At 35.2% G+C, this 15,688-nt stretch overlaps 1 protein-coding gene across 1 annotated transcript; it reads left to right on the forward strand.

Annotated features, from left to right (window-relative positions):
• Window positions 1-5,528: 5,528 nt before the first annotated feature.
• On the forward strand, window positions 5,529-6,333 carry GCK72_012486 (uncharacterized protein; the record flags this gene model as incomplete). The annotated part of the gene is made up of 5 exons (XM_053729153.1): window positions 5,529-5,665; window positions 5,731-5,851; window positions 5,900-5,978; window positions 6,022-6,121; window positions 6,201-6,333. 5 exons carry the CDS (start codon window positions 5,529-5,531, stop codon window positions 6,331-6,333), a joined length of 570 nt encoding a protein of 189 aa, XP_053583925.1.
• Between the last annotated feature and the right edge of the window lie 9,355 nt (window positions 6,334-15,688).

Consider the following 15,688-nt stretch of genomic DNA (forward strand, 5'->3'; position numbering starts at 1 on the left):
AAAAGAAGAAAAATTGATTTTATTATTTGCTCGAAACAGAAAACTGTGCAAATTTTCTGTCATTAACGGAAAATCAGATACTGCTTCCCTATTATCAAACTCCTGAAACACGTTGTTTCAAAGAAAATGATCTGAAACAGGGATCATTCGAAATGTTAAGGGCACTTTTTCTCTCCGAGTTAAAGGATTCGAAGATTGTTAAAAGTTTGCAAAAGTATGCTGAAATAGTAGATTACTGTGTAGTAAGATGAATCATACAAGATTGTAACTGACTGTTATACTTTTCACTTTCTTGTATTCATTCAAATGTGTGTCAGAAAAAAAAGCATAACCATTGAAAACAGAAAGTACTGAAAGGTTTTACAAGAGGATATGCAATTTTATTTAATGACAAAACGAAAACAGAAAACGTTTCGAGCATCTCAGAACGCATGACCAGATTAGAGCCTCTAAGATTTTTCATTCAAAGCATCATTCAAAATTTCCCGTTATCTCTGAAAATATTCCACCTACATCATAATTTTGATGATCTTGTACGGTTGGCACCGTGTGTTCTTCTAAACTATTCTTTAAAGTCGCTTGAGTTTCTAGACTCACTCCGTATGTCACTGTTTGCCGCGTTGACCTACGGGTGCGCGCGCATTTCTCGTCGCTGTTTTGTCGATCTCGCTTTTGAAATGGAGAATTTCGGGACTCTTGGGCGCTGGCGGAGGCACGTTAGGTGCTCCGTTATTCTCGTTAGTAGATTTTACCTCTCTCTTTTGGTTTATAGACCAGTTTTATAGTTTTCTTGTGTTTTTAGTGGGTTTTTAGCCAGTTGGCTTGAAATAAATTGGTTATTTCAACAAGAAATTGTGTTTTGTGTGGTTCTTGCGCGTTTCAGATTGAATTGATATCAGAACGTGGTTCTGATATAAATTGTATTGATTTCTCTCTTGAATCCGTCATTTTTCTCGCTTGTTGCGTGTGTTTCTCGTTAGTTTTAGCTAATAAGTGTTGCAAGTTCTCTCAAGAATTTGTAGTTCTTATTACTATCTCAGTGGTTTTAATTTAGGTATCTGCCAGGCAATGTGTGACTTTCTCCGGGCTACCAATCAGACTTGGATGGAATTTCGACTTCCGACCTTTGGATAAAAAATTTTGACTTCCATGTAACTCTGGTACCAATCGAGTCTCCGCTATCATCTTCCAACAAAGACACTCTCGAGTAGTGTTTTTCTCGACAAGTTTTATTTGGCTTTATCATTGTTGAACGAAGCAAGTCATCTCTTACTTACTAAAACAACATTTCTAAACAGTAAATTTTGAATTTCTAGTGATCTCTTTGAGGGCATCAATCCATATCTCTTCTGGATATTTTCGGATATTTTGAGAAAACACATTTTTACTGGGCTTAATCACAAGAAAATTGATCTATCCACCTTAATGATACTAACAAGCTAAACCAGGAATCTAGTCTCACTTTGTTTGTGTTCCACAAAACTATATCAACATGTTTTCATTGTTAATAGTTCGGAAATATGTTCACAAAAAACACCGTTTTTTGGCTTCGGGACGTTTCAAAACCGAGTGTGACGAAATATACTTCAAAAATTATTGACGTGAATCGCCAATTTTGCGAAAAAACCTCATTTTTCAGTGTTTTTTCTCATGATTGGTTTTGGACTATAATGGTTTCAAAATATAGTGTGCCGAATTATCAAGGTTGCCAAATGTCTCGGTTTTTCAAAACGTCCCGAAGCAGTATTTGAGCTGTCTAGTTTTAGAACAACTGACTCTGCTTTCTTCTTCCTTTCCCGCAAACTAGATTTTCGTTTTATCTCCCACATCGATCTCGAACTTTCAAATGTGTTTTTCCGTCCAAAGATGTGATAGATAAGCGTTTCCCGAAAGGTCGTTAGCATTAAAGTGGCTATGAATGGAGACAAATTGCAAAGTAATACTGTTTGTTAGTGACACTAAGATAAGCCATTCAATGTTTCCAAGTTTAGTGAAACGGGAAAATAAATCAAAACAGCAATGTTGTAGAGACGTTTAAATGAATTGTTGAATTTTTCGCTATTCTGATAAGAAAGCAGTGAAATGGGGTCAATGAAACTATGTAACATCTCGAATTTTACTGAACCATACTACTTTATTAACAAGATACAAATACGTCCCAAACAGATAATAAAATCAAAAAAAACTTTCTCTGTTTTACATTTTTTCAAAAAGAGTTCTGCAATTTTACTATGGTTTAATTGCATAGTTTTGTTTATTACGCTCATAAATCGAAAGCTCCACTATACTTTCAACGTCTTTTTCATACTCATCATATGAGATTCTCACATGATTATGGAATGTCAATACAAAGTTATCTTTGGAAAATATTCTCTGCGTCACGGTGTCTTCAAGCTACGTCCACTCCTCTTTTCACAGTGCTGCTATGAGTAAAGTTTTTAAATCAACTTGAATAACTTTTTTATAGCGAAGCAGTGGTTTGCTACTGACACACGTGTCATTTCAGAAAATTACTATTAACTCATCTTTGTAGACAAACAGATCCCAATGATTTTTCAGCTAGTCTGAAAAAACGAGTGAGAAACACAGCATTTATTTTGGTGAAAACTTTCAAAAGTCGGAGTTCTTTGTTTGCTGTATGTAAGTCAAAATCGATATACTCCTCTAAAAGTTCCACAATGTTCATTATCCTTTACACCGAGATTGAAACAGCAAAACCAATATTATTTACTCTCTGTTTCTAAAAATTTGTATGAAATTCACTATTTAAATTTGGGTGATACATCAGGCAAATCGTATACATTAATTATATTTGAAAAAGCAAATTCCAAAGTAACCTGATGAGATCCAAGCTGAATAGAAATGCATACAAAATGCAATCCATAAAAATGCTAATAAGCTGCCATCAGAATATATCAATCACATCTTTGAACGGAAGAACACGAGAAAGAATATGTTGTGGGGAGATGAATGGAATAGATAGGAAGTTAATAAAAACCAATAATCACTCATCATTACAAAGTGCAATTATAAGTATCTGTTGAAATCGTAGAATTATGTTTTTTTCGGTTTTAATATTGTTTTAGGGCGTCCCGGATTAACAAAGCAAAAAGGGCCACATGGACAGGTTGGGCGCAGGTTGGGCCACAGGTTGAGAGTTAGGAAATACTTGGTGGATGTGGGCACAGGTTGGGCGCTTGGTGAGGATGAATGGGTGCAGCATGGGCACGGAGTGGGCACAAGTGGAGAAATCGCGCTCTACTGCACACTCTGATTTTTCGCCACAATTTTTCTAATTTATTTCGTTTCTTTTTCAATTTTATCGTCTTTTTATTTTATGCTACTTATTCAAACAGAAGATAATAGAGAATCTCAATCAAACAGGTAAGATATTATTATTTTATCTTTTAATTTTTGTCAAATTTCAGCGGAGCAAGAAGATCAAAAAAAGAAATAAATTCAACAATACGAGAATCATCATCAACTACGCGCTCCGGCTGCTCCACTTCTCGTCTCTGATAATTTTCGCATTTCCTGTAGATTATTTGTTGAAATTTGTATATTTGTAGTTATTACTAAAAATGATTTCATTCTCCTGTATTATTTATGTATTCCTATTTCCCATTGTATATTTTGACCAATTATAGCTTATTTTCTCCTATTACTTCCCATAATTACTTAAATAATTATTTTGTGTTTAAATTTGACAAATAAATAGTAGGAAAGTACAAAAATGTGTAATCTGGTTAATTATTGTGAGGAATGGGAGGGAGCGAAGGGAGCGGAATGCCGCGCGTCGTACCGAATCTCGGCATTTTGCCCACGAAATGGGCCATGTGGCCCTCAAAATGGACATGGTGGCCGGCCATGTGTGGGCCACCATGCCGATTCTGAGGGCCACATGGTCCAATTTGTGGGCAACTTGGCCCAAAATTACCTGAGCCTGAATATTTTCTGACTCCTTGAGAAAAAATATTTAAATTCGATGTGAACTCTATCCACCTTACTAGTCTAATGATACAAACAAGCTAAAACAGGAATTAAGTCTTGATTTGTTTTTGTTGAACATATTTGGATCAACTTTTTTTATTCTTGAATTGCTTCAAGAGCATGTTTCTGAATGTTCACAAAAAGCACAGTTTTTGTGGCTCCGGGACGTCTCGAAACCGAGTGTGAGGAAATATACTTCAAAGATTTTTGAAATAAATCGACCATTTCGCAGAAAAATGCTCATTTTTCAGTATGGTTTTCCATGATTGATGTTTGATTATAATGGTTTCAAAATGTGAATTATCTACGTTGCCAAATGTTGCGGTTTTTCAAAATGTCCCAAAACAGTATTTGTATTGTCTAATTTTAGAATAACTGATTCTGCTTCCTTTTCCGCTCTTCCGCCTTTACTGCAAACTAGATTTCCATTTTATCTCCCACATCGATCTTGAACTTTCATTCGTATTCTTCCGTTCAAAGATGTGATGGATAAGCATTGGCCGGAAGTTTGCTAGCATTAAAATGGCTATGTATATGGAGGAAGTGCAAATCAGACATCAGTGGCCCCAGTAATCCATTCAATGTTTCAAACTTAAGTGAAAATGGGAAGAAAAATTAAAACAGCAATTTTTTTTTGAAAAGAAAGAAGTGAAAGAGGGACCACTGAAACTGTCCAACCGTCACCAAACCAAGAGAAAATAAAGTTTAAAACAACTTTTTCTGTTTTACAATGTTTTCAAAAAAGAGTGCTCGAAACTTACTGCGGTAGGCGCAGAGTTATTTGTTCATGACTTGCTCACTCATCAATCTAAAGCTGCACTATACTTTCAAAGTTTTTTTCATACTCATCATATGAGATTCTCACATGATTATGGAATGTCAATACAAAGTTATCTTTGGAAAATATTCTCTGCGTCACGGTGTCTTCAAGCTACGTCCACTCTTCTTTTCACAGTGCTGCTATGAGTAAAGTTTTTAAATCAACTTGAATAACTTTTTTATAGCGAAGCAATGGTTTGCTACTGACACACGTGTCATTTCAGAAAATTACTATTAACTCATCTTTGTAAACAAACAGATCCCAATGATTTTTTTGCTGAAGCTCTGAAAAAACGAATGAGAAACAGAGCATTCTGACTGCTTGAGAAAAAGTAATTATATCTGACCTGAACTTTAGAATGACAATAATCTACCTTGGTGCCGGTAGCAAGTTGTATCACGCAACACTGAATATATTCTTCCCAACATCCAAACATTATGAACGATATACGATTTTCTTTTATGACAAAACGAAAACAGCAAACTATGTTCTATCTTAGGAGCTGAGTTCCAGATTAGAGCATTTTAGATTTTGTATTCGAAACAGTGTTCTAAAAAATTCCGTTTCAATATCCCTTGAAATATTTCACCTAAACAATAATTTTGATACTTTTTTTTCAATCACTCGAGTCTCCGCCATCATCTTCCCCCAAAGACACTCTCGAGTATATTTCTATTTCTTTTTCCACAGTAGTCAATCTACAGTAACCCCAATTCAGATGTGGACCTCCACCCGTCTCCGAGTCGCCATCGCCATCCAATTTCTTCCCGGTCTTATCGCTGGTCTCGCCACGTTTTTCAACGAGACCCAACTGTATAGAAACACTAAAAATGGACTAGTTCCAAGGTTCAAAAGGTCGGATTCAGGGAAACGGAAAGTCGTTTGGGAGAGTTCAGTCATATGAAATTAGACATTTTCAGTGAGATATTCATCGCCGTCTTGTTCGGAATAGCTGGTGCATTTCTTGCTACAGTATGTATATATCTGATTATGGCTTATTGTTATCTACTGTTTATGTTAAGGAAGAGTAGCAATGCCATAGTAAGTGAAAGGAGCCTCGATTAAACCCTTCCCTATCATAAATTTCAGAAAAACACCCAATTCGCAAAATCCAGTGATGTCATCAAGAAGAAAGAGGTCAAACTATTCATCATGAGTAGTATTACCGGTAGGATACGGTACCTGATAAGTTGAAATCAAAAACATTTCAGTGACCATCCAAATGTCAATCCTTGTCCTTGTTATCATCTACGCCACGTCACTTCTTAATTTCCCACTCGACAAGTTTTATTTTTTTTATAATGCTATCAGGTATGAACAAAAGTAACAAGCTACATCGGAGCTACCTATATTCAAAAATATTTCGAAACAGTAATTTTATAATTTCCAGTGATCTCTACGCGGGCATCAATCCATATCTTCTCTGGATATTTTCTGATTCTTTGAGAAAACATATTTATATTCGACTCGGACTGAAGAAGAAGAGAAGAGTGCCGAGTTCTTCGGTGGTTACTGTTAATTAATTAATGGATAGCAAGATTTTGAATAATTTTGATAAAACTTTTTTTGAGAAAAGGTGTGTTTTGTAGAAGCATGAAAATTGAAATCAGTAAACGGAATCAATATGTTGAATACTTTCAAATCTGATTAAAACTTTTAAATCTGATTTAAATTATATCAAATTTATTTATTGACTGGAATATAAATCATTAAAATTATACAGGAGACCGGATCATGCTCCTCACGAGGCTATAGAATAGACCTGGTAGGAGGGCGAAATAAGAGGAAAGCAAGATATTAAGTCCAAAAATATGAAGAAAAATGGGGGAACGAGAATTAATTGACATGAGGAGAGAAGATATGAATGAAATGGATGAAATAACCAAAAAAGAGGAGAGGGGGCAGGGTAAAGAGCAAATTCACGGAGGGAGATCATAATCTATTAATTGAATTATTGATCAGGGAGACAAATTTACCGGGGGACCGTAATATATACATTTTTACAGGTCTGATGATACTAACAAACTGAAACAGGCATATACATAGTTTTATTTTGTTTTTGCTGAGCAAAACTATAACAAATCTACTTTTTTCTTACTTAAATAGCTCCAAGAGTATGTTTCCAAATGTTCACAGAAAAAAACACAGTTTTGTTTGTCTGGCGACGTTTCGAAGCAGAATGTGAGAAAATGTACTTCAGAGTGAGACTGGCCAATTTGAAATGGATCGCGAAGAACGCATCATTTTTCAGTATGTCTTCTCATGATTGGTTTTAGGTTGTAATGGTTTCGAAAAGCATGTTGTAACCGAATTATCAAAGTTGCCAAATGTCTCGGTTTTTCAGAACTTTCCGAAGCCGTATTTGTATTGTTTACCATTTTGGACACGGATTTTCTTTCCTCCTCCCTTCTTGCTAACTAAATTCCCATTTTATCTCCCTCATGGATCTGCAACTTTCATTCGTGTTTTCCATTCAAAAATGTGATAGATAAGCGTTTCTCGGAAGGTCGTTAGCATTAAAGTGGCTATGAATATGTTGAGACAAATTGCAAAATATATCAACACTAATAAAAAACCAATCAATGTTTCATTCAATTTTTAGTGAAACGGGAGAAATTGTGAAATGATAATGAATGGAGAAACTTTTAAAAAAGAGGAAAAGAGGGCCAAAACAAAATATTGAACTATTTGTCCAAAAAGGTACAAAAAATCGCAATCAGTTTGAAAAACAGGTGCACACAATTTCAAGCTTCTCCGCTAATTTTCTTTAAAACCAATATTAAGTTAGTGTTCGAAATGAGCACGTGGAAATTGAAATGAGGTAAGTGAAACAGGAAACTCAATTTCCGATAAATTTAGTTTTCAACTTATCATTTCGACATATCTCGATATCTTAAGATTTAACCCGGAAACTTCTGCGCTATGGCAAGACTTCGGAAAATTCATTGGTGAAACTAATTGTAAATTGTCCAATGTTTCAAATTTCAGGGAAACACAAAGAAAAATTTGAAAAGTCGTTTTCCAGCGTGGTCCGATAAACGCGTTTGGCAGATATTTTTTGCCTGTTTCAAGTTCTCTATATTTTTCTGGAATCCACCGGGATGGATTATTTTTGATGCACATTTCCCAACATAAATATAAAGCCACTTGTGATTTACGAATATCTACAGTTTCTGGATATTTCATGTCGTTTTTATAAATGTGAGTTGCTGGTCACTGTTGCTCTGTTTGTTTCCGTTTCCATCTGCACTTATAACAAGTTTGTTAAATTTTTTACGTTTTCTTAATAATAACTATAAATTTCAAGAACATGACCACTCAGTCAGTATTGGCAGGTGAGATAGGTTCCGGTTAGACAAGAGTGTGATTTGGGGAAAATTTAAGTCAAATCTAAAGTTCTTACAGAATAGCTAGACAAATCAAACATATAAAAATGCACTGGCCGTAAGTCTAGATCAATGAGGAAGTGGTTTGGCTTGTACTCGATATTTGTCTGTCGCGATTCCAACTATTTCTATAATGATTTTTGTTTCAAATGTTTTTTTTTAATGGAGATCCTGAAACTGTACGAGAACAACATATTTAATCGGGTGTTTACTGATCTTTTTATCATGAAATCATACACTCATCAATGTAACTACTCAAAAAGAGGTCATCAAAATATACTGTTTCGCTGAAATAGTGAATTCAAGTGGGAAATAACAAAGTCACTGATGTTTTCCGGCTTGATTTCGATGCTTGATTTTTGGCAAAAACTGATCAACGGTCACATGTACCTAACAGTTTACATCAGTTCTCAGAAAATTTAAGGAAATTCCTTGTTTACATGCTGCAGTTCATGAAAGAAAAACGACAATTATTTTCACAGAGTAATCATTAAATTGTGGCATGTTTTTCGGTATTTGCCGCAATTTTATCTGGAATGTGATTATAAGGAAGGTGATGTCAAAAAGTGGCATAGAGGGAACAATTGAGTTGGTTGGATACATGAATCTAGGGGTTTGATATTTGCAGTATTTGATCTTTAACCTCAGAAACGTTGAAGAGACTGAAAAAATGTTGTCAACATATTCCCGAAATTACGGATTACTGTTTCTACAGTAAGATTACTTGAAAGAATTCTTGAAAGCAATAATCTCAGCATAGCAGCGAGTATTTGTGGTAAATTGGATGTAATTAGCCGTTTTTGCAAGTACACAAAAGCATAGTCAACTACAAAATTGATCTTTAGTTTAGTTTTGTTTTTGAGAAAAATTGAGACTAGTTTTATTTTCATTGATTTCTTTAATATTTATCTGATGAAATGTAAAAATATTGGAGAAATTTTTTCGTACAATTAGTAGAGAACTCCTGACACATTGTTTTAAAGAAAATGATCTGAAACAGGGATCGATCGAAATGTTGGAAACATTTTTTACTTTTCGCATTCAAGAATTCTGCGTTTTTTTGTTAATCGATTTCTAGAACATACTGAAATAGTAAATGACTGAGTCTGTAGTAAGACTAAAGATGATTGCTGCAAAATCGTAACTGACTGTTCTACTCAATCAAAGGGATTTTATATTTTATTGTATCTATTCCATAATCTAATGTGTATCAGCAAAAAATAATGATTACCCATTTAGGATGCTACAAAGTACAAAAAAGTACCAGACTGGAGCTTCTTAGATTTTATATTCGAAACGGTATTCAAAAATTCGCGTTTCAATATCTCTAATAATATACCGCTTATACCATAATTCTAATGGTCTCTCTCCTGGCTACCAATCTCATACTTTTCCAAAGACACTCTTGAGAAGGCTTCTTCTTGGCAAATTGTATTAGCTTTTTATTATTCTTCACAAAGCAAGTCATGTCTTACTTAAATTTCGAAACTGTAAATGTTTCAATTTTCAGTGAACTCTAAACGTGTATCAACAAATACATTTCTTCTCTGGATACCGTAAAAACTGTAATAGAAGCGCCCCTTTATTAGAGGCACCCCTCTAAAGGAGGCGCACCCTAAAAGCAGTTTGAATAATGGGAGCGCACACTGTAATAGAGGCGCACCCTCAATATGTTTGAAATATTTCTTCTGGGTTTCAATCAGGCTTTTCAAATTTCGTGAAAAAAAACAAAATAATACCTTTTTTGTTTAAAGTATTGCAAATTTTGGGATTTTTGTGTAATTTTGACAGAAAATGTTAGTTTGGTTGAAAATTGATGACTCAGTAATTAATATAAATAGCAAAACGAACAAGGTTTGAAAAATAGAGGCGGATTCTATTACAGTTTTTACTTTTATTACATTTTTTACGGCATTCTCTTCTTCTTTGAGAAAAAAGTATTTGTATTTAACCTGAACTCTAGAAGACTATATCCACCTTACTAGTCTGATCACATAAACACGCTGAAACAGGAATCAAGTCTTATTTTGTTTTTTGTTGAACAAAATTGAATCAACTTTTTTCTCATTCTCATATAGTTTCAAGAGCATGTTTCTGAATGTTCACAAAACACGCAGGTTTGCGGCTCCAGGACGTTTCGAAATGTTTGATGATATTATCGAAACATCAAGGTTGTCAAACGTCTCGGTTTATCAAAACGTCCCGAAACCGTATTTGTACTGTCTAATTTTAGAATAACTGATTCTGCTTCATTTTCCGCTCTTTCCCGCTAACTAGATATTCATTTTATCTCCATCCTCGATCTGCAACTTTCATTCGTGTTTTTTCCGTTCAAAGATGTGATAGATAAGCGTTGACCGGAAATTTGCTAGCATTGAATTGGCTATGAATAGAAAGAAGCCAACGTCAGTTGTCATGTCATTGACCCCAGTAATCCATTCAATGTTTCAAACTTCAGTGAAAATGGGAGAAAAATTAAAACAGCAATGTTGTAAAGTCATTTACTTTGTATGATTTTATTTTTGAAAAGAAAGAAGTGAAAGAGGGACCACTGAAACTGTCCTACATTTCAAATTTAACTGAACCACGTACTACTCTATTCACAAGATACGAATACGTCATCAACAGAAAATAAATCAACAAACGTTTTCTGTTTTACATTGGTTCAAAAAAAAAGAAGAGTGCTCGAAATTCACTACGGTGGACTTCCATTTTTTATTATATCAACACTATACTTTTTCAATGTCTTTTTCATATTCATCATATCACATTCTTAACTGATTATGCATTATCAATACAATACATTAAAGTGGCAATTAATGGAAACAAATTGTGAAAATATTTATGTTAGTGACATTGAAAAACCATTCAATGTTTTAGTGAAACGAACTTTAGTGAAGAGGGAAAAAAATGGGAAGGACAAATAAGAAAACGTTGAAGTGTGCATGTGGGAATTGAAATGAGGTAAGTGAAACAGTCGATTCAATTTCAGGGGGCAATTAAATAGAGTTAATGGGAAGAATGAACTTTTTATAGAAATTCAATTCTAAAGTTATTTAAGTCGACATATCTTTACTAATAATATTCAACAGATTCCGCCTGTCTGTTTGTATGTTGCCAGCCATAACTCCCTTCGTAGTGGGCCGATTTTTATAAAACCTGGATAGGTAGATTAGAAATTTGACTTAGTTGATGCCCGAACTTTTCTTTTTTCAAAAAAGTTATTTTTGACGTCTTCTGGAGACGATGACATTTTTAGCGCTAAATGCGTTGAGAAAAGGTGTGTCCCGACAGGGTGGTAGAAAGCCCAAAATATAAACCTAACACTGACACGGTGTTTCATGACTGTATTCTTGAGAGGGCCCGGCCGCGCGTTTTTGGTGTAGCGGTCTACACGGATGTCTCTTACGCATAGGGTGGTCAGTTCGTTCCCGCCCAGTCGAAAATAATTTTTGTTTTTTTGCTATGGCAAAGTAATTTATTGAGGAGCTTTTGGATTTAAATTCAGGGAATATTTTGATGAAAAGCAGATGACTCCCACGCACACGGTGGTGAATTCATTCCCGCCCGCTTGGAAATGGTTTTTTTTGCATGAGAAAGTAATTTGTTGCGGAGCTTTTGGATGCAAATGGAGGGAATATCAGTGACTATGATGAAAAAAATTGTCAATAATTCTGTTATCGTCGAAGCTGTTGACAAATTGACCTGTATCATATGGTCGACGGAAATGCCATCAATTTGGAATTGGTTTTCGAGGGATTTTGAAAGAGACAGTGCGGTTGCGTTTCGTGCGCACTGATTTCTCTAATCCTCATTCTACGAAAGGATGAGGGTTTGTTAAAACATGGTCGCAGTCTCTCATACTCAGAAGAGGGAGGCGGCATCGCCGCCGATCAGTCAAAAGTTAATGATATTTGAAAGACCACTCCAATATTGAAGAAATGAAGTAGGGGAGAATTCTGAGACCTCGATAGTAGGAACCATGTGAGATGCGCCGCAGGCGCTGTATAACTAAGAAGGACTTCATGGAAGAGGGAGGCGACATTGCCGCCGATAAGTCAAAAACTGGAAAGAATACTTTCAGTGCATTTTTGAAGATGTGACTAAGAAAGTCTCAAATAAAAACAGGTAGAACGAATTTCAGTCAAACGGTATCGGTAAAGGTTTATCAGTCTCAAGCCAAAAAAGTCAGTATTATGTACATTTAATTCGGAGACTTCGGGTTTCTTCGCCACTAAAGAAGCTGTTACACCCTGAAGCTTACTAGGAGTACAACGAAGTCGTAAATCGGGTACATTCGAAAAAGTAATAAATTGTAGGATGAGGAATTGAAAACATGTCGCAGTTTTCAAAGATCAGAGAAGGACGCGGCATCGCGGCCGATCAGTCCAAACTTAAAAATTAATACTTAAAAGATAACCCGTCTTTTTAGGAGAGTAAAAAAGAGTTATCAAATTGAGTTCTTTTCATTAAAGAAGCGCCGCAGGCGCTGTAAATCTGAGACGGGTGGTGTAGAGAAGGAGGTTGAGCAGCCGTAGGCTGCGTCAACCGACTGGTACCTCAAGATTTACCCCTTGTAACTCTTGCGTTATAAAGAATTGGCTACCAGACAAAACCGCAAGATTTTGAAAATTTATTAGTGAAACTTAATTGTCCAATGTTTTAAATTTCAGTGAAACACAAAGAAAATTTAAACGAAACTGCAACATTTTTGTATTTAAGGTCGACATTATCGTTATTTCGGAAAAAGAAGAAATGAAAAAAGCGCACACTAAACTACCCAACATATCGAATTTTTTAAAGTGAGAATGGAACCAAATAATGAGAAAAGAGGCTTGAATTGTTAAAATCGTTGGGAATCTGCATGAGTTTCGTTACATTCTGATTCTATCTTTATCCATAGTGGCCCGATAATCTTCTTAGGCAGTTTTTTTTTGTCTGTTTCAAGTTCTCTATATTTTTCTGGCTTTGAATCCACCGGGATGGATTATTTGTAGAAACTTGTGGATATTACACGTCGTTCTTATAAATTTGTGTTGTTGCTCGGTTTATTCTCGTTTCCTTTTATACCTCGTTTGTATTACTTTCTTCAGTGAATCCCACAAATGACATCGGTTTCTCAATAATTACTATGAATTTTAAGAACCGATCAATCAGTCAGTATTGGCAGGTGAGATAGGTTCCGGTTAGACACGAGTGTGATTTGGGGAAAATTTAAGTCAAATCTAAAGTTCTTACAGAATAGCTAGACAAATCAAACTAATACAAATGCAGGGGCCGTAAGTCTAGATCAATGAGGACGTGGTTTGGCTTGGACTCGATATTTATAATGTAATGTAATGCAAAGTTTTCCAATAGTGAATTTTGTTTCAAATGCAATTTTTCTAATGGAGCTCCTGAAACTGTACGGGATCAATATATTTAATCGGGTTTTTACTAATCTTATTATCATGAAATTATAATTCACATAGGGAAATTCCTTGTTTAGTTTCTGAGAAAATAGCTGTTATTTTCACAGAGTAAACACCAAATTGTGGCATGTTTTTGAGTTTTTTATGGGAATTCCTTTTTTTGGAATGAAAGTGGTGTTGAAGGAATAATTGAATTGGTTGGATACATGTGTCTAGGGGTTTGATACTTGCAATATTTGTTCTTTAACCTAATGAACATTGAAAAAAATGCATGTACCACAAAATGTTGTCTACATGTTCCTAAATTACGGATTACTGTTTCTACAGTAAGATTAGTTGAGAGTATTTTTGATATCAATAATGCCTTGCTCTCTTATACTTGAGTTGGGTTAAATTAGCTGTAATTAACCGTTTTTGCATATACTCGCAGAAAAACGTAGTCAACTACAAAAATGATCTTAATTTTTTTGTTGTTGAGTCTATTCCATACCATTTTCACTTTCAACGATTTGTTTAATACTTTTCCGATGAAGTGGTCAAGTATTGTAGATTTTTTGTTCGATAAACACAATTTTCACAATACCACTGAAATTCCTTTGAGAACTGTATACTTTTCATTCAATGTTCCTAGTTTCGGTAGAGCGCAGTTGCAAAAAACATCACCGTGCTTAGAATATTATACAAAAATTTGTTGAACTGATTCATGCTATATTGTCAACGTAACAAATTGCAAAAATAAAAAGAAACTGATTTTATTATTATCCCGAAACAGGAAACTGTGCAAATTTTCTGCCATTGAAGGACAAATCAGATTCAGCTTCATAAATATTGAATTCTTGACACACATAGTTTCAAAGAAAACGGTCTGAAACAGTGATCATTCGAAATGTAAAGAGAATTTTTCACTGTCCGCAATCAAGAATTCAGGGTTTATTGCTAATTATTTTAAGAACATTTTGAAATAGTAAATTACTCTGTAGTAAAACTAAAGATCATCGTAACTGACTGTTCTACTTTTCATTTTATTATATTCATTCATGAATAACCATTGAGAACTAAAAGTACAAGGAAGTTTTACAATAATTAAAAATGACTAGCGTCACCCGCCTGCCGGCGGGGTCCGCTATGCTTCCCGGGTCTTCAAGAGTTCCAGGGCCTGCGGCCCTGAGCCAGAGTAAAACCGGGCCTTCGGCCCTGTTGCCCTGCGTGAGAAATGCTTCCCGGGACTTAAAGAGGGAATCGCCGTATACTTACTCCTAATTGAAATGAATGGAATTAAATTTGTTATTGTCACTGGTTTGGCCTTGGTCATTGAAAGGTCACGAATGTATTTTCACTGAAAAACACTTAAAAATACAAACTTTTCAAGCTAGAAAAAGTGACTTTCACTCTACGGCTCATAGCTCGGCCACCAAATTTTCCAGCAATGACGGGACAGCCTATTCCTAATTGTCAAAAAAAAATTAGGTGAAAATGTGCAAAACGGACAAAGTTATTAACGGTCAGCAAAGCGTGACATTTTTGCTAGTGAGAAATGAAAAACATTTAACGCATGCGCCTTTAAAATATTCACCCCCCATACCTAATGGGTTTAAGAAGAGAAGGTTGCAGATATACGATTTTATTTAATGTCAAATCAAATACAGGTAACAATGTATTGGGCACCTCAGTACCAGATTAGAGCCTCTTACTAGGGAAGTTCCCCAGGTGACCGTGGAGTTATGGATCGTGGCCTATATAATTGGAAAGCTAAGAAAATGCTGATTCCAAATATATGTTCAGTTTTTGCCCTCGAGGCCTGGTATTCGAGAAAAATAGGGTCAAAGTTAGGAAAAATGACAAATTATTGCCTTTCTGACACGCGAAGTTTTTTGTTCAAAAACTTTTTGCAATTTTTGCGTGTTAAAAAGGCATTTGCCATTTTCTGAACTTTGACCCAATTTTTTTCGAATACCAGGCCTCGAGGGCAAAAACTGAATATATATTTGGAATTAGCGTTTTCGCAGCTTTCCAATTATATAGGTCACGTTCCATAACTCCATGGTCACCTGGAGGCCTTCCCTAGTTAGATTTTACATTCG

This window comes from Caenorhabditis remanei, chromosome IV (genome assembly GCF_010183535.1).
Source record: "Caenorhabditis remanei strain PX506 chromosome IV, whole genome shotgun sequence".
NCBI classification, from domain to species: Eukaryota; Metazoa; Nematoda; class Chromadorea; order Rhabditida; family Rhabditidae; genus Caenorhabditis; species Caenorhabditis remanei.